The sequence below is a fragment of the Microcaecilia unicolor genome, chromosome 5, assembly GCF_901765095.1.
Source record: "Microcaecilia unicolor chromosome 5, aMicUni1.1, whole genome shotgun sequence".
Classification (NCBI taxonomy): domain Eukaryota; kingdom Metazoa; phylum Chordata; class Amphibia; order Gymnophiona; family Siphonopidae; genus Microcaecilia; species Microcaecilia unicolor.
In genome coordinates this window covers 104874514-104892861 of record NC_044035.1, presented here as the reverse complement: position 1 = coordinate 104892861, position 18348 = coordinate 104874514, and the positions used below count along the sequence as shown (strand labels likewise).

The window sequence follows — 18348 nt, the reverse complement described above, 5'->3', positions numbered from 1 at the left end:
ATTAAAATTTTTGTAATATGCATGAATAGAATAAAAACAAAAAAAAAATAAAAAACTGACCTTCATATAATATGTGTAAACACAAATGGGTGAATGGTGGTTGATAACAGTGGATGAAAAAAATGGTCTGTAAAAAGATATATAAATACAGAAACATATGTATAAAAACATTTATAAAACAATAATATAAATATACAATATAAGTAAGGTGCTCAATTGAATAATTAGAACAAATGTATCATCAGGAAGATTTAATGATCAAATTGGGTATATTATTGTCAATGTGTGACCGGAAAGTCACTGAGTGAGAAGAACGTTCAATAACCGTAACCACAACACATTACCACTCGACCTCCATTTTGATTGATTTCTTTCTATGCCTGTATGCTTAATTTTATCATGTCAACCCATTCTCTATGTAACACCAATTATAACTTCTACTCTGGAATGGCGAATGCCATAACGGAGCATTGTAAGCCACATTGAACCTGCAAATAGGTGGGAAAATGTGGGATACAAATGCAACAAATAAATAAATAAAATGTGTTATCTGTGGTCTTAAAAAGGCGTGAAACATCAGAGTAAACCAGTATAAAGAGAGGTGTATACAGAATGGAAGTGAGACTACCTGAATCGCACTGAGACAGATACGGAGAAGTAGAAAGTTGTCTGTAAAAGTCCAGCATCTATGCCTGATGTAAATTTTTGACCTTCACAGCTGCTGCTCCTCTCAGGTTTTTTTTTCACCGTTCTTCTCATGTTATCATAGTCTCCTTTTTGAAAGTTAAATGCTAACATATTGGATTTTCTATGTGTACTTACTCCAAAGCCGATATCAAATCTGATCATATTATGATCACTGTTATCAAGCAGCCCCAGCACCATTACCTCCTGCACCAGATCATGCACTCTACTAAGGACTAGGTCTAGAATTTTTCTTTCTCTTGTTGGCTCCTGTACCAACTCCTCCATAAAGCAGTCCTTGATTTCGTCAAGGAATTTTAGGGGTCCTTTTACTAAAGTGGGCTGAAAAATGACTTGCGGTAGTGTAGGTGCAGGTTTTGGGCACGCGCCGATCCATTTTTCAGCGCACCAGTAAAAAAAGGCCCTTTTTTATTTTTGATGAAAATGGACATGCGGCAAAATCATACAATGAGTTTTCTAAGAAAAATACAGATGAAAACAATCGGGTCGATATTCAAAGCAAACTAACTGGCCAGAAATGGCTCCTGGCTGGTTAAATGTCCTGTTCAGGGCTAACCGGTCATTTTGAACTGCACTTAACTGGTTAGTGCAACTGAAAATATATGGTTAGCACCTGTGTCAAAACTGGCTATTTTGAGAGCATTCCAGGGGCAGAATCAGCACTTATCTGGCCAAGGTCACTTCATAAATAGGACAACATAAAAGTCTGTCCTGTCTTTTTGTAGTACCCCATAGCTGGTTAAGTACCGAATATCGCACTTAAGTGTCTCCACAAACCAGAAATTCAGGTCTGAAGCTCAAACATGGCTTTGGCATTCAGTTTCCGGGTATAATGCCGGTGGTTGTCAGCAAAATGTTGAATGCTGCCAGCTGAATATCGGGCCAATAAACATAAGAATATAAGAACATAAGAGTAGCCATATTGTGTCAGACCAATGGTCCATCTAGCCCAGTATCCTGTTTTCCAAACAGTAGCCAAGCCAGGTCACAAATACCTGCAGAAACCTAAATCATGGCAACACTCCATACTACAAATCCCAGGGCAAGCAGTTGCTTCCCATGTCTGCCTCAATAGCAGACTATGGACTTTTCCTCCAGGAATTTGTTCAAACCTTTTTTAAACCCAGATATGCTAACCGCTGTTACCACATCCTCCGGCAAAGAGTTCCAGAGCTTAAATATTCGTTGAGTGAAAAAAATATTTCCTCCTATTTGTTGTAAAAGTATTTCCATATAACTTCCTCAAGTGTCCCGTAGTCTTTGTACTTTTGGAATGAGTAAAAAATTGATTTACTTCTATTTGTTCTACACCACTCAGGATTTTGTAGACCTCAGACGTATCTCTCCTCATCCGTCTCTTTTCCAAGCTGAAGAGCTGTAACCAAAATCAAACAGTCTCTTTTGATTTTATCCTTAACTTGTTTAAGTATTCTGTTGAAAACCAGAAATTTTTCTAGTGCTCTTAGCCTCATGAGAATCATTCATTACATTTGTCAACCAAAATTCCTTTGGTTTGAAGAGGACAAGGAATTTTTTGTTTGCATATGGGCAGTATCAGCAGTAGCAGTTTATAACGACAGATGTCATCTTTAACCTGTCGATGTAACATCTGTCATAAATTGAAGAATATTTTTACAAAATATGAACATTTTAATTGTATCTTCTGAAGAGGTAGACAGAATTTGGGCTTCTTTTCAAATTTAGCTTTTTCTCAATGTCATTTGACTTGCAGTTTTGTTGTTGTTTTGTTTTGCTTTTTAAATAGGTCTCAGAAGACAGCATGAAGCAAAAAAATGTGATAATTGATCGGCTGGAAGAAAAGACCAATCAAATTACTGCAACTATGAAGCAGCTAGAAGAAAGGTACAGAGCTGTTCTTCTCTTAAATCCATTGTATTCTCCTTATCATAAGGTATATTCTCCCATTTATATTTCCACAATACTGACAAAGTATGCAGCAGACTTAGACACAAGAAAGGAGTAATACAATTCATAGCTGTAGCAATAGGTTTCATAGACTTAAAAGAGGCTTACACAAACAAGAGAAGGATGGAGGCTATGAGTAACTAATGCTGTTTCTCAAAGCCACCACTGGCATCCAGCTTCCAGCAAGAAGTCTGAAGGTATGGCAGTGTTCAGAGAAATTGCAGCTTGGTTCTAGATTTTCAACAGTGTGTATGCTGCGTAAAAGAAATACCAGCAGCAGGAGGATATAAGGGGAATGATGTAAGGGAGAAAATGCAAGGATGTAAAGTGTTGTTTAAGTTGGATTGATGGAATAGAATTGGAGTCTGTGGACTCAAAATGTTGCTATTTTGACTGTTTAATAAAAATTAAAAATTGAAAAAAAAGAAATACCAGCAGCATTCTGTCTCCAAACATGTGGCCCATATCACCCCAGCTTTCCTTCAGCAAGCATTAGCCCATGAGCGCATTACAGCCATCTCCTCTATTTCCAGTTGCTATGCTATCTCCAGCACTGGCTAGTGACCTTTGTAGAGTTCATTTTAGTACGGTCACCACCACCTCCCACTGAGAGCAGAAGAGCTGACCCAGCTCTCTACTGTGCAGTTTGAGCTTGCAGAGATCCTGACATTAAATAGGTGTTTCTTCTTGCTAAGAGATCATTGCTGGGCTTATTTCTGGTTATCAGCTCAATCAGCCTTTAAATCTGGTATGTACTTATAGGATAAGAAAGGTAGTTGTATGAAGAATGAAACACTGGTGATTTATTCAGAGCAGACTTTCCATGCTCCTGTACTGCAGTGAGAGAGGTTCATTGAATATTGAAAACCCTTCTGGCATCCTATTAGCATCTTTTGAAGAGGGGACAGCAGTCATGGTTTTGCTGTTTTCAGTGATGATTATTCTTGGGCAACTGTTACTTGAAAAAAAGAAGAAAAAAAAACAACTCGCCCTCCTGATGATTCTGTTTGCCATGTTGCTGCAGATAGTCATCTGCTCTGTAGACACGTAAGAACCCGTTTTCAAAGATCTGTTGCCCTGATTAATTTTAGTTGGTTATCTTTAAGAGACTTTTCAGCCAAACCCTAACAAACTAGATTTTTGTCTAAAAATTAAGTTAAAATTTGAACATTTAAGCCAGCTTGTGCAGCTAGAGTTGCCTGCATCAGGGTAGCCAATTAGGATTCAAATTCTGTGCTGTTGACTGTTATAAGCCTGTCTATGAAAGCATGCTCTCTTTGCCTGTCTAAATTTTCCCACCTTGTGAACTTAGGTGGCTGAATTCAGTAGGGTAGTAGAGGAAAATTATTTTCAAAAGCAGGGGCTACTACGCCTAAAGTCAGCCCCTTAGCTTAACTTAAATAGGGCACAGTGACAAACTGAGTCACCTTTGTAAGATGTAAGAAAATGTTTCTCTTGCACTGTTATATTTGAATTGGCATGAACTTTCTCAGAACAGAAGGAAAAAAAAAACAGAACAACTAGAGAAAGCTTGAGTGACATGAAAAATCTTTTATTGACATCCTTTTTCCTCTTCTTCCTTTCTGTCCTTTGTTGTTTTTCATTTTTGTTCCTTTTTATCCCAATTTACGTTTTGCCTATTTATTACATTTTATCATTCCTTGCTGCTGTTGTTGTTGTTATTATTTTTGTCCACTTACATAATCAAAGTGACAAAGATCTGTTAAACCAAACAAGGACTATTGCAATGTCATTTGTGAAATGTGCCAGTTCTGATTCTCCACATCAGTACAAGCTTGTCAAAGATATATCTTTCTGACCACAACTTCCCTTCCAGCATTTAAAACCAGGGACAGTAGTGTGTGTTCAATGTGGTAACACAGACCAGAAAAAGTTTGGATAAATTTGGGTGAAATAAACAAAATGGCTGTCATTCGTGAACTTTGTTCTGTTGTTAACATCTGCACCACATATTGTAAAAAGCACATATTGTAAAAAGATAGACCATTGAAGTACTCAAACTTGCATTCATGAGAAAATGAATTTGACACCTATTGTTCTCGTCTGTCAGTCATGAACAGAAAAATAAAAGCTAGTTTAAAACCATCTCCTGGAGTATCATCTGATATTAGGGAAAACACAGCATTTTTTTTTTTTTTCAAATTATGTGTGGCTCTCTTCTGTTTGTAGACTACTTTCCCCAAGCTTTGTTTTCTTTTGTTTTGTTCTTTTGTGGGTTTTTGTTTGTTTGTTTTTATTTTTTTAAGAATTGCTCTGTTCTCTCCCCCCTTCTTTTTTTTTTCTTTGATTTGTCTCCTTCATCCTGCAACCCCTAGTTCTAGCCTCAGTTTTACCCAAAGTTGATTTGAATTACACCAGATTGCAGAAATCGGAGAAGGCCCACCAAGCAGCGCTCAAAGAAGAAAAGAAATTTAAGCAGGAGTCTTTGAGTAAGTCTGAGAGCCTGCAGAAAAAAATTTCCCAAAAGGAGAAGCAACTGTGAGTACACCACTGCTATTTGTCTGTTTTGCAGACTACATTGGATCAGTTTTATCCAGGTGTTTATACCATTATGAGGATAATTTTCAGCATCCCAGGGTACAAGCTAATTTTTAAAAGTAAACACCCTGTAGAGTTTCACTTCAAAAATCCACTGGCTAGCTGGCTAACCTCTGATTTGCAGTTATATGAGGGATAAATAATGTGCCAAGATTTCAAAGAAAAATACTAATAGGTATCTCAGCCAGCCGGCCCTGGCTTTGCCCGTTTTCCATACAGAGGCAGGAAGGCAGTTTTCAAAGCAGGTTTTGCACACTGAAATCCCTTTTGAGAATTGCCCCCTGAATATCGAACTAACAGTGTTGGTGCTTCTTTTTCCAGTCTGTACATGGGCTTTGAGCAGTATAGGGGTAATTCATTAAAGAAATGCCTAGTTTTAGGCAATAGTAACACACTTTTTTATGCAAGTAAGATGTCCATTATAGAATACTGATTAGTGCAAAAGTACACACTAATGTCTTGATGGCATGAACTTTGCTAGTGGGTTGTGCATGGGTGGAGCATAGATGGAGCACATAGGAATGTGCATAAGTTATAGAATGCTATAATTTCTCTACAGACAAGCAGGGCTTGAATTCAGATTCTGGTTCTGTCTCTACCACTTCCACTGGGAGGCCGTCCCACGAATTCCACCCTTTCCATGGAAAAGTATTTTGTCAGGTTACTTCTAAGTCTATCCCCTTTTATCTTCATTCTATGCCTTCTCATTCCAGAGCTTCCTTTCAGTTGAAAGAGACTTTCCTCTAATGCATTTGTGCCGCATAGGTATTTAAATGTCTCTATCATATCTCATCTCTCCCGCCTTTCTTCCAGAGTATACATATTGAGAACTTTAAGTGTGTCCCCCTACACTTTATGATGAAGACCACTGACCATTTTAGAGCCGTCCTCTGGACCAACTCCATCCCCTTCATATCTTTTTGAAGGTACAGTCCAGAGTCTTACACAGGGGCATCATCACCTCCATTTTCCTACTGGCTATTCGTTTCCCTATGCACTCAGGCATCCTTCTAACTTTCGCTGTGTTTGACCACTTTAAGATCATCACTAGGGCTTTTGCACTGATACGGCGTACCGGCACCTTTTTTTTTCCTTGCTGTTCATCCAGTCTCCTTCAGCTGCCGCTGCTGCTTCTCTCAACGTACAGCAGCGTAAGCCAAAGCAAGCATGGCGAGTTCTGCATCTGGCCCACTCCCTTCCTCTTGCTTCCCTCTTCTCCATGACCCTCCTTACTTTTCTTTAACGACTCGGCAGTGCAGTACAGCAATTAACAGAGGCTGCTGGCATCAGGGCCTTCCCTCTGTGAGTCCTGTCTATGCGGAAACAGGCAGTTGAAACAAAGTAGGCTGGAATCGCAGAGGGAAGCCCCAATGCTGGCAGCCTCTCTTAATCACTGCACTGCGCTGCCGAGTCGCTAAAGAAAAGTAAGGAGGGTTGCGGGGAAGAGGGGAGCAAGAGGAAGGGAGCAGGCCAGCTGCAGGACTCGCTGGGAAGTGGAGGAAGAAAGGTAAGGAGTGACGGACCAGAGTAGAGGTGTAGATGCCATAAAGGGGGGAGGGGCACAGAGGAGGGAAAGATCATTGATTCCATACTTGGAGGAGGGCACAGAGGAGGGAAGATGCCATACCAGGAGGGGGACACAGCACAGAGGAGGGAAAGATTCCATATGAAGGGGGGGGAGTGGAAAGTTGATGGCTACAGGGTCGGGAACAAGGAAAGAGAAGGGATAAGCTGAACATGGGGATAAATAGTGACACAGAAGAGAAGGGGCAGGCAGGAACTATAAGGATAGGGATGCAGAGGGGCAATGTTGAAAGGGGGGGGAGAGGGACATAGAGGGGGCAATGCAGAAAGGGGGTAGATAGGGACACAGAGGGCAGTGTTGAAAGGGGGTAGATAGGGGCACAGAGGAGCATGCTGAATGGGGGTAGGTAGGCATACAGAAGGGGGCAATGCTGAAAGGGATAGATAGGGATACGGGGTATGCTGAAGGGGGTAGAGAGGCGCACATAAGGGGTTGAAAAGGGGAGGGGAGGAGACAGAGACACAGAGGGGTCATTGCTGAAAGAGAGGTAGATTGGCACACAGAGGGAAATGCTGAAAAAGGAAGGGGTGATAGGGACATGGGGCAATAGTGAAAGGGGGTAGCTAGGCATACAGAGGAGGGCAATGCTGAAAAAGGAGAGGTGAGATAGAGATGCAGAGGAGCAATCCTGAAAAAGGGGGGGGGGGGGTAGAGATAGGGAATCCAAAATGGAATGCAAATGTTGCACCAGGTGAAGACCATAGAACTCTGGACACAATTGAGAAGAAAGTATATCAAAGTGCCATGGTAAGTTTGAAGATTTTGGACTATCAACTGCAAGTTATACATTACCATCACACATTGCTTCAACAACTAGTTTGAATGCCTTTCACGCTGATGTGCAAGAATCAACCTATTATCTTGCACAATCTGCCTACAATGCATATGACATGGCAGCTGAAGCTGAAGTTACTACTATTGTCACACATCATATAGTTTAGCTCAAAGCCCCAGGTCTAATAGAGGACCTTAATGATCACCTAGCAGACAACCCTTGTTTAGGTGACAGTCTGTTTGAAGACAAGATTTTTTTTAAAAGCTATATTCCAGATTAAGAATTACTGTTGTACAATGAAAGAGCTTTCCTCACCAAACCAATAAGAGTCTCAATACCACCTGAGAAATCAACAACCTTCTTATAAAAGAAAAACAACCCTATAATAATCAGTTCATTCAACAGTCTACCTAAGAAGAAGATATCAGCCTTATCAAAGACTTCCAACTTAGCAACAAGCTATCCAAAGCTACCCTCAATAACAACATCCAAGGGAATGTAAACAGCAAGTAACAACAGCAGCATCTGCTTCAAAGTTCACAATTTCCCTTTGACTATTTAACTATAGAAAGCATATTTCCATATTTCTTCAAGGCATAGCAAGGAATCATGTCAGATTAGTGGGTTATCAACATAATACAGCATGGTACAGAATAAACTTCTCCCAACTTATTCACCCAACTCGTGTCCTCAATTTTTTCAGCAATATCAAGCCATCTTGGCAGAAGAGAATGTAACACTCTTCCACAAACAGAGCAATCGAGGAGATTCTGTTGCCTCATCAAGGTCAAGATTTATACTCCAAATTTTTACTCATTCCAAAGAAATCTGAGGGTCTGAGGTCTCTCAGACTTGTGCAATCTTAGTGTATTGGAGAAATTCAAAATGAGTTCATTAGCAACCATTCTTCCTCTTCTAGACAAGAACGATTGGCTTGCCTCACTAGATCTCGAAGAACACTTACATCCCTATCTACTGGCTATGTCTTAATTTCATTTTTTTTAATCATAATTTCTAGTACAGCATTCTACCTTTGGTCTCTCAGCAGCACCAAGAGTCTTTACAGAGTGTCTGGCTGTTGTCACCACACATCTTCATAAGAGCAGAGTCTGTTTTTCCATGCCTGGATGACTGGCTTCCAGTCACGTAGATGTGTGAGTTCACCAATCTCTTCAATAGACTATTCTTCTGCTTCAAATACTGGGGTTTCTAATCAGTGTGCAGAAATCCAATCTCACAATTGAATAATTAGAACAAATGTATTATCATTAAGATTTAATGATCAAATTGGGTATATTATTGTCAATGTGTGACTGGAAAGTCACTGAGTGAGAAGAATGTTCAGTAACCGTAACCACAACACATTACCACTCGACCTCCATTTTGATTGATTTCTTTCTATGCCTGTATGCTTAATTTTATCATGTCAACCCATTCTCTATGTAACACCAATTATAACTTCTACTCTGGAATGGCGAATGCCATAACGGAGCATTGTAAGCCACATTGAACCTGCAAATAGGTGGGAAAATGTGGGATACAAATGCAACAAATAAATAAATACCAATATAATCCCTGCTTGTCAGAGGAGCACGGATAGACACAAGAATTGCAAAAGCATTCTTGCCAAGAAACAGGGTACTCTCCATTATACATCTTAGCATGTCTCTGAATCGCACATATGCTGCTACTGCCCACAAAGTATTCATACTATTAAGTCACTTGTCAGCCACAGTGCATGTCCTGCCATTATCCAGGCTAAATATGAAACAACTTCAGTGGCATCTCAAGAGGAATTGGAACTAACATCTTAAGTCACTCAATAAGAGAATTCCCAAAACTCTTTCCAATCTGCTATCACTAAAGTGGATCAACCCAAGAAGCCTCGCCAAAGGTTGCTCATTTCAACCCATGCATTCCACCATAACTCATACTACAGATGCATTTACACACAGTTGGGGAGCCCACATACTATATTTGACCATAGACTGAATGAAAGCATACACCGCACATCAATATTCTAGAGTTCAGAGCAATTTTTAGCACCTTAAGAGTTTTCAAACTTTGCTTCAAGGGACAAGAATTTTGAATCAGAACCAAAAGCCAGGTGGTGATGTTTTTTTTATGTAAACAAACAAGGCAGATCGGGTTCTGCAACTCTGCTGAGAAGCCATAAGGAGTTGGCACCTTGCATACTCCCTCCAGTCCACTGTACAGGTCAAGAGAATCTAATAGCATATTCCCTGAGTGAGCAGCTCAACTCTCACAAGTGGTATCTCAGTCTGTTTTGTTCAGTATGTCTTCCAGTAGTGAGGAAATCCAACCTTAGAACTCTTTCTGCAGAAAACACAAAATGATCTTTTTTTTTTGTTCCATTTATCTGAGCCCATGAAGGTTACTGTATGAAACATTCACAGTTCTGTTGAACAGAGGACTGCTGTATGCTTTTCTACCATTTCCCTTAATCCTGAGAGTATGCACAGACAGGACTCATGTAATTCTCATTGCTCTACATTAGCCAGGCAGATATAATTCCCCGGCTCCTTGGCCTCTCAGTAACATAGTAGATGACGGCAGAAAAAGGCCTGCAGTGCTCCAATTGATATCCTTTGGACAACATTCAAGATTTTGACTAATAGTTAGACAGTTTTGTTTAGTTAGATTAATGATTTTAAATTGTTGTGTAACATTTTGCTAATGTTAATTTTTGCTTTGTAAACCATTTCAAGCCATTGGTTGATATAGAGGCATATTTTCAAAGCACTTAGACTTACAAAGTTACAAAGTTACAAAAGAAACGTCTAAATCAGAATTTAGACGTTTTACAAAGACATCCAAATTCCGAACAGGAAAGAAGGTCATTTTCGAAAAAGATGGACATCTATCTTTTATATTCGAAAATACTATGGACGTCCTGTGATTTGGACGTTTTTTGATTCGGATGTCTTTGTTTTTTGTCATTTTTAGTAGACTGGTCCCCCTGACATTCCAGGACAGCAATAGGGCACCCTAGGGGGCACTGCAGTGGACTTCATAAAATGCTCCCAGGTACACATCTGACCATTGCTCCCTTACCTTGTGTGCTGAGCCCCCCAAATCCACTACCCCCAACTGTACACCACTACCATAGCCCTTATGGATGAAGGGGGCACCTATATGTGGGTACAGTGGGCTTCTGGTGAGTTTTGGAGGGCTCACAGTTTCCTCCACAAGTGAACAGGTAGTGGGGGTATGGGCCTGGGTCCACATGTCTGAAGTGCACTGCACCTACTACTAAACTACTCCAGGGACCTGCATGCTGCTGTAATGGACCTGAGTATGACATCTGAGGCTGGCATACAGGCTGGCAAGTAATGTTCTTCAGCACACTTTTTGGGGGTGGGAGGGGGTTAGTGACCACTGGGGGAGTAAGGGGAGATCATCCCTGATTCCCTCCAGTGGTCATTTGGGGCACCTTTTTGTGCCTTATTCGTAATAAAAACAGGTCTAGCTCAAAACGTCTAAGTTTTAATGCTGGACGTTTTTGCTTTGTTCCATTATGGCTGAAAGACGTCCAAGTCTTAGGAACGCCCAAGTCCCGCCTTGAACATGCCCCTGATCGCCCCCTTGAAATTTGGATGTCCTTCTGACGGACTTCGGAGAAAGACATCCAAAATGGGCAGCAGTGACCATCAAACAGTTTGATTTGATATGACAGCTGAAGTGGAGGGCGGCCACTCAAAACTCAAAGTCCTGGATTTCAAGCATGCTGACTTTAGTAAAATGGGGGAATACCTGAGGAAGGAGCTGATGGGCTGGGAGGATGAACAATAAGTGGAAGGACAGTGGTCCAGGCTGAAAGAACCTATAAATATGGCCACAAACCTTTATGTAAGGAGAGTAAAAGCAAGAGAAAAAGGAAACCGATGTGGTTCTCCAAGCAAGTGGCCGAGAAAATAAAGGCTAAAGAGTTGGCGTTCCTGAAATACAGAAAAACTCAAGAAGAGGAACACGGAGAGGAATACCGGATGAAACTGAAAGAAGCCAAGAGAGAGAGACGTCTGGCGAAAGCGGAAGAACAAATGGCTAGAAATGTAAGGAGGGGTGACAAAAATTTCTTTAGGTATATTAGTGAAAGGAGGAAGACTAAAAAGGGAATTGTGAGACTGAAAGATGCTGTGAACCACAATGTAGACAATGATGAAGAAAAAGAAATTTGCTAAGTAGATACTTTTTTTCTGTTTTCACAGAAGAAAATCCTGGAGAAGGATCATGATTGACTGGCAAAAGTACATATGAGAATGGAGTGAATATAGCACTGTTCACAGAAGAGAGTGTGTATGAACAACTTGAAAATCTAAAGGTGGACAAAGCCGTGGGACCAGACGGGATCCACCCCAGGATATTGAGGGAGCTCAGAGAGGTTCTGGCAAGTCCTCTTAAAGATTTGTTTAATAAATCCTTGAAGATGAGAGAGGTTCCGTGGGATTGGAGATGGCGGATGTGGTCCCTCTTCACAAAAGTGGTGATAGGGAAGAAGCTGGAAACTACAGGCCAGTAAGCCTCACTTCGGTTATTGGAAAAGTAATGGAAGCGATGCTGAAGGAAAGGATAGTGAATTTCCTGGAAGCCAAAAAGTTGCAAGATCTGAGACAACATGGTTTTACCAAAGGTAAATCGTGCCAAACGAATCTCATTGAATTCTTTGACTGGGTGACCGGAGAATTGAATCATGAACGTGATATAGACGTAATCTACTTAGATTTCAGCAAAGCTTTTGACACGGTTCCCCACAGGAGGCTCTTGAATAAACTTGACAGGCTGAAGATAGGACCCAACGTGGTGAACTGGATTAGGAACTGGTTGACGGACAGATGCCAGAGGGTGGTGGTTAATGGAATTTGCTCGGATGAGGGAAAGGTGAGTAGTGGAGTGCCTCAGGGATCGGTGCTGGGGCCGATTCTGTTCAATATATTTGTGAGTGACATTGCAGAAGGGTTAGAAAGTAAAGTTTGCCTTTTTGCGGATGATACTAAGATTTGTAGCAGAGGGAACATGAAAACGGATCTGCGGAAGCTAGAAGAATGGTCTAAGGTTTGGCAATTAAAATTCAATGTGAAGAAATGCAAAGCGATGCACTTAGGGAGTAGAAATCCACGGGAAACGTATGTGTTAGGCGGTGAGAGTCTGATATGTACAGACAGGGAGAGGGATCTTGGGGTGATAGTATCTGAGGATCTGGAGGTGACAAAACATGTGACAAGGCGGTGGCCGTAGCTAGAAGGTTGCTAGGCTGTATAAAGAGAGGTGTGACCAGCAGAAGAAAGGAGGTTTTAATGCCCCTATATAAGTCGTTGGTGAGGCCCCACCTGGAGTATTGTGTTCAGTTTTGGAGGTTGTATCTTGCTAAGGATGTAAAAAGAATTGAAGCGGTGCAAAGAAAAGCTACAAAAATGGTATGGAATTTGCGTTACAAGACATATGAGGAGAGACTTGCTGACCTGAACATTGTAAAGTGGATCCCCCTTTTCTCAGCGTTTGCAGCTCTCCACAACCTGAAGAACACCCTCCGGTACTGCTCCTTTTTTCCTCAAAACAATGAAGCTTTTTTATTGCATAGGAGGGGCTTCCCTCCTTCCCTCAGTTGTGGCATCAAAACACAAAACAAAGCACAGTTATCGTTCACCTTTCTCAAGCCGGTTAGTTTCCCAGTCCAGGCTTCCACAGCTGCTTCCTCTCCCTCCCTCCTGGGGGAGAGTAGCAGCAAATAAAAAAAAAAAGAAAAATACCCTGTTCAGTGTAGCGGAGTTTCCCAAAACACAGTTCACTTTTAGCCAAGCTTTACCCCACTGCTCAGTTTAGCCAGGCTTTCAAAAAAACACAGTTCAGTTCTAGCCAAGCTTTCAAAAAACACAGCTCAGTTTAGCCAGGCTTTCCAAAACACAGTTCAGTTCTAGCCAAGCTTTCACAACACAGCGGCTCTGCGCGGGCTCAAAGCCTAGGGTCCCACCCTCTTGGTCAGTCATACTCCTACCTGACCTCCTCCCGCTTGACCCGGCTTGGCCCCGCTACTTCTCTGGCCTTCGCTGTGCCAGAGCTGAAAAGTCCATCGGCTCTTCCAGGGTGTTCTCCGGTTCAGTCAACTCCATAGGGCAAGGCTCACTCTCTGCCTCCCTCTCCTCAGGAGCCCAATCCATATTCTCTTCACCCCGCCCTTCTCCCAGCTGCTCACCCTTTCTTTCATTAAAGCTCTTTGGTGTCTCTTCTTTCTCCACCCACCTGTTCCACCACCTCTTCCACCAGGTTGGAGAATCAGCCTTACTCCTTCCCCTGCGGCCCCCCCTCTGGAGACTCCTGGGAATGCACATAGTTTCTCTTATCCTCAGGTTCCCTTGGGGCATGTTGGGAGTTGTAGTTCCTTATTTCTAGTTCTTTCTTGGGGAATGCCTGCCTATAACGGGGGTATTCTTGCTTAGACCAGGGTTCCCCTGAGGCATGCGGGGAGTTGTAGTTTCTTGCTCTCCTATTTTCTTTCTGTTCCCCAGAGCTGCCTACATACTCTTTACATACCCCCCCCCCCCCCCCCCTTAAACTTCTATCCCCCCATTCTTTCTCATTCTCCTCCTCTACCCGGGACAGGGCATCAACATTTCCTAAACATCGCCCGGGGCGATGCTCCACGGAATATTGGAAAGGCTGTAACGCTAAATACCAGCGCATTAGTCTCCCATTATTATTCTTCATCATATTCAGCCATTTCAAGGGAGCATGGTCCGTTACCAGTTTAAATTTTCTCCCTTCTAAATAGACACTACACTCCTGCACTGCCCACCGTATGGCTAAACACTCCTTTTCTATGGTGGAGTAATGCTCCTCATGAGGCAGGAGCTTCCGGCTTAAATAAAGCACCGGGTGTTCCTCCCCTTCATGCTTCTGGGACAGCACTGCGCCTAACCCCCTCCCCGAAGCATCTGTTTGAAGGACAAAGGGTTTTTCAAAATCAACTGCCTTCAGCACAGGTTCCTGGCACAGGGCCCTCTGCATCTGTTCAAATGCCCTCAACTCCTCCGCTCCCCACCTCAAGTGGTCCGGATTCTTCCCTCTCAGCATGTCAGTTAAGGGCGTGGCCATTGCGGAAAAATGAGGGATGAACCTGCGGTAATACCCTACCATCCCCAGGAATCTACGCAATTGTTTCTTGGTGTTTGGTCTGGGAAACTCTTGGATGCTTTTAACCTTATTCAATAAGGGCCGGACCTCTCCCCTTCCCACATTATACCCTAAATACTTCACCCGGTACTGCGCAAAATGACATTTTTTTGGGTTCAGGGTGAGACCTGCATCCCTAAAAGCCTGCAGCACTGCCTCTACCTGGTTTAAATGGGTGTTCCAGTCTCCACTATGTATTACCACATCATCCATATATGCGGCGGCATATGCCTGATGTGGTCGGAGAACCCTGTCCAGCAACCTCTGGCAGCTTGCAGCCGCTGAATTAAGGCCAAAGGGCAATCTTTTGAACTTGTACAGGCCTATGGGCGTACTAAAGGCGGTCTTAGCTTGTGCCCCTGACGTAAGGGGAATCTGCCAGTACCCTTTTGTCAAGTCCAGGGTGGTGAGATATTGTGCAGATCCTAGCCTGTCCACCAGCTCCTCAATATAGGGCATAGGATATGCATCTGCTTGAGAGATATTATTAAGCTGGCGGAAATCTATGCAGAATCTCCACTCCCCTTCGGGTTTTGGTACTAACACCACTGGACTTGACCAGGGGCTATCTGACTCTTCGATCACCCCGAAGTCTAACATTTCCTGGACCTGTTTTATCACCTCCCTCCTTTCCATGGGGGACAGCCTATATGGCTTTTGCCGAACTACTTTACCCCTTTCCGTTATGATGTCATGCTCCACTAGGTGAGTATTTCCAGGGCAGGCCGTCAACACATCATCAAACCCTTTCAGGAGCCTTCCTATCTCTTTCTTTTGTACTTGTGTCAACTGGGGATTAACCCCTGGTTCACCGGGCTTGAAAATATCTCTTATTTGCGGTCCCAACTCCTCTCCCTCCTTTTCCTCCCCCCGGGTCTGAAAGCCTACCCTTGCTACCCAGGGTTTCATCAGGTTAACATGGAAGGTTTGGACCCGCCCCTTTTCGTTCGCCACCTCATATGTAAGAGGCCCAAGTCTCCTCCTCACCACCCAGGGACCCTTCCACCTAGAGGCAAACTTATGAGGATCCTCCGAAATTAGGATAAGGACCCTATCTCCTACTACAAACTCCCTTTCCCGAGTACCTTTATCATAATATTCCTTTTGTTGATTTTGGCTCTGTTCTAGCCTATCCTGGGAATATTCTTGTAACTTATCCAATCTGGCCCTCAGATCCTGTAAATATTCGACCACTGACTGATCGGGTGTTTCCGGGGGTACCCAGTGCTCCTGCAATATATCTAAAATTCCCCTGGGCCTCCGGCCAAACATTAGTTCATAAGGCGCAACACCTAAGGAGTCTTGCACCTTCTCCCTGTAGGCATATAGCACGAAGGGCAATAGTTGGTCCCAACCTGTCCTATCCTCGCCTAACGCTTTCTTTAACATACCCTTTAAAGTTCTATTAAAACGTTCCACCATCCCATTTGTTTGCGGATGGTAGGCCGCTGTACGGATATGCTGGATCCCAAAAGCCTCCCACACTTGCCTCAAGGTACTTGACATAAAGTTGGACCCCCTGTCAGTCAAAACTTCTTGGGGGAATCCCACCTCACAAAAGATTTTTATTAGTTCCCTGGCAATGCCCTTCGCTGATATGCTTCTCAAGGGTATGGCCCAGGGGTACCTAGTGGCCATATCCATAACCACTAAAACATAGAGGAAGCCTCTTTGAGATTTTGTTACCGGGCCAATAATATCCATTGCGATTCTCCTCCCCGGTTGTTCCACTCTAGGAAGGGGTTTTAAAGGTGCCTTAGGCGGTAGCCGGTCTGCCACCTTCTGACAGTTGGGGCAGGACTTGCAATACCTCTCCACCTCCCCATAAACTCCTGGCCAATAAAACCGGCCCAATATCTGAGTCAGGGTAGCTTGGGAGCCCTTATGCCCCCCCAAAGGGTGATCATGCGCGAGCCTTACTACTAGGGGACGGAAAGCTTGGGGTACTACTAGCTGTCTCCCCGGTTCAGAGTTCTCCCAATTGGGTACCCTGCGATATAGAATGTCCCCCTCTATCATGAACCCCGGGCTTTCCCGGCCCTCCCCCTGTCGGGCCCGTTCCCAGGCATATTCTAAAGTAGGGTCCGTGGCCTGCTCCCTATGAAACTGGGGAAACTGCTCGCTCAATTCTTTCGGGGCTACTGGCAGATAACTTTCTTTTCTTGCCTGCTCCAAGGCCTCCCGTCTGCCCCTCTGCTCCTTTTTTTTCAAAGCTTTCCCCTTTCTCTCTTTTCCCGGCTCCCCTAAGACCTCCCCTTGAAAAGGAAAAATACCTCCTATTCCCTCAGCCTCAGGGTCTCGCCGAGCCTGAGAGCGGGTAGTGACCCACACTCTTTTTTCACTAATACACTCGGAAAAGGGGGGCCAGTCCCTCCCCAAAATCATTTCCTGTGGCAGTCTGGGCAGAACGGCAATGGCTATCTCTATCTCCCCTGTGGGCCCCTTCACGAGAACCCTATGGAGGGTATAACGAGTACTGGCCCCATGTATACATTGAATAGCCACTGCTCCCTCATAGGTATCCTTACCTCCTGTCCTCCTCTTTCTTATTTGTTCCCATAACCTCCTAGAGATCATGGACTGGTCTGCCCCGGAGTCTAACATGGCTACAATCGGTAAACCCTCAACCTCTACCTTAGCAGTATACCGAGGCCTAAACCCTTGGGCAACCTGTGAGGTCCATCCCTCTCGACCTGGGCAATCCCTCCTGAAGTGCCCAGTCTTCCCACACTTATAACAGATTTTTCCTTCATACGAGGGGGCCTTTTTTTCAGGGCCAGAGGGCACTACGGGCTTTTTACCACCCCAGCCGTAATTGGGTTTCCCCCCCTGGGGATCTGTCTTAAAGAAGGAACTTTTGGAACCCCAGCCTCCCCCAGGTCGGGGTTTCCCACCCTCCAGGTCGGGTCCTCCCCAATGTTGGGCTTCCAAATAACACTCCAACCCGGCTGTCACGGCCTCCACCGTCTTACAGCCCCTTTGGACCAATCCTGCCCTAATCTCCCTGGGAAGGCCCTGCAGGAATTGCTCCACTACCAATTCTTGAAGAATCTCTCCCGGGGTGTGGCGATCAGGTTCCAACCATTTTTTTACCAAGTCCATCAGTTTAGTGGCCACCGATTTAGGGGTTTCCCCCTTCTCCCATTTAGTGGACCGAAACTTACGCCTATAAGCCTGGGTACTCAGTCCATACCGGTCTTTAATGGCCTCTCTCAACCTCCCATAGTTGGCAGCATCCCCAGGAGCCAAGTCTCTAAAGGCTCCTAGAGCCTCCCCAGATAATGAAGGCACTAACCGCATGGCCCACTGCTCTTGTGGCCATCCTGCGGCCACTGCCACCCTCTCGAAGGCGGTCAGGAAATCATCTACATTATCCTGCTCAGACAACTTTCCCCAAGTAAGTGAGTTCAGGGATAAAGGTCCTACCGCACCGCTTCCTCCTGGCCCCTGTCCAGTTGCTCCGGCTCCACCGCCCCTGGGAGCCTCGATCCCTCGCTGAAAAAAGTCCTGGAGCATATTCAGCACCGGTTGTTGCTGCTCTCGTGCCGCCGTCAAGGAGTCTTCCACCATCTTCCCCGTCAGTTCTTGCTGTTTCTGGAACTGCATCGTC

At 43.9% G+C, this 18348-nt stretch overlaps 1 protein-coding gene across 4 annotated transcripts in view; it reads left to right on the top strand.

Annotated features, from left to right (window-relative positions):
• The window catches only part of RUFY2 (RUN and FYVE domain containing 2), a 126627-nt gene that overhangs the window by 69987 nt on the left and 38292 nt on the right, over positions 1–18348 (top strand). For 2 of the 4 annotated variants that reach the window (XM_030203144.1, XM_030203145.1), the window contains exons 12-13: positions 2471–2568; positions 5011–5130. In XM_030203144.1, the coding sequence (XP_030059004.1) occupies positions 2471–2568; positions 5011–5130 (218 nt within the window). Of the gene's footprint in view, positions 1–2470; positions 2569–4341; positions 4568–5010; positions 5131–18348 lie in introns of those variants that run through there. The other 2 variants (XM_030203147.1, XM_030203146.1) reach the window with 2 other exon arrangements.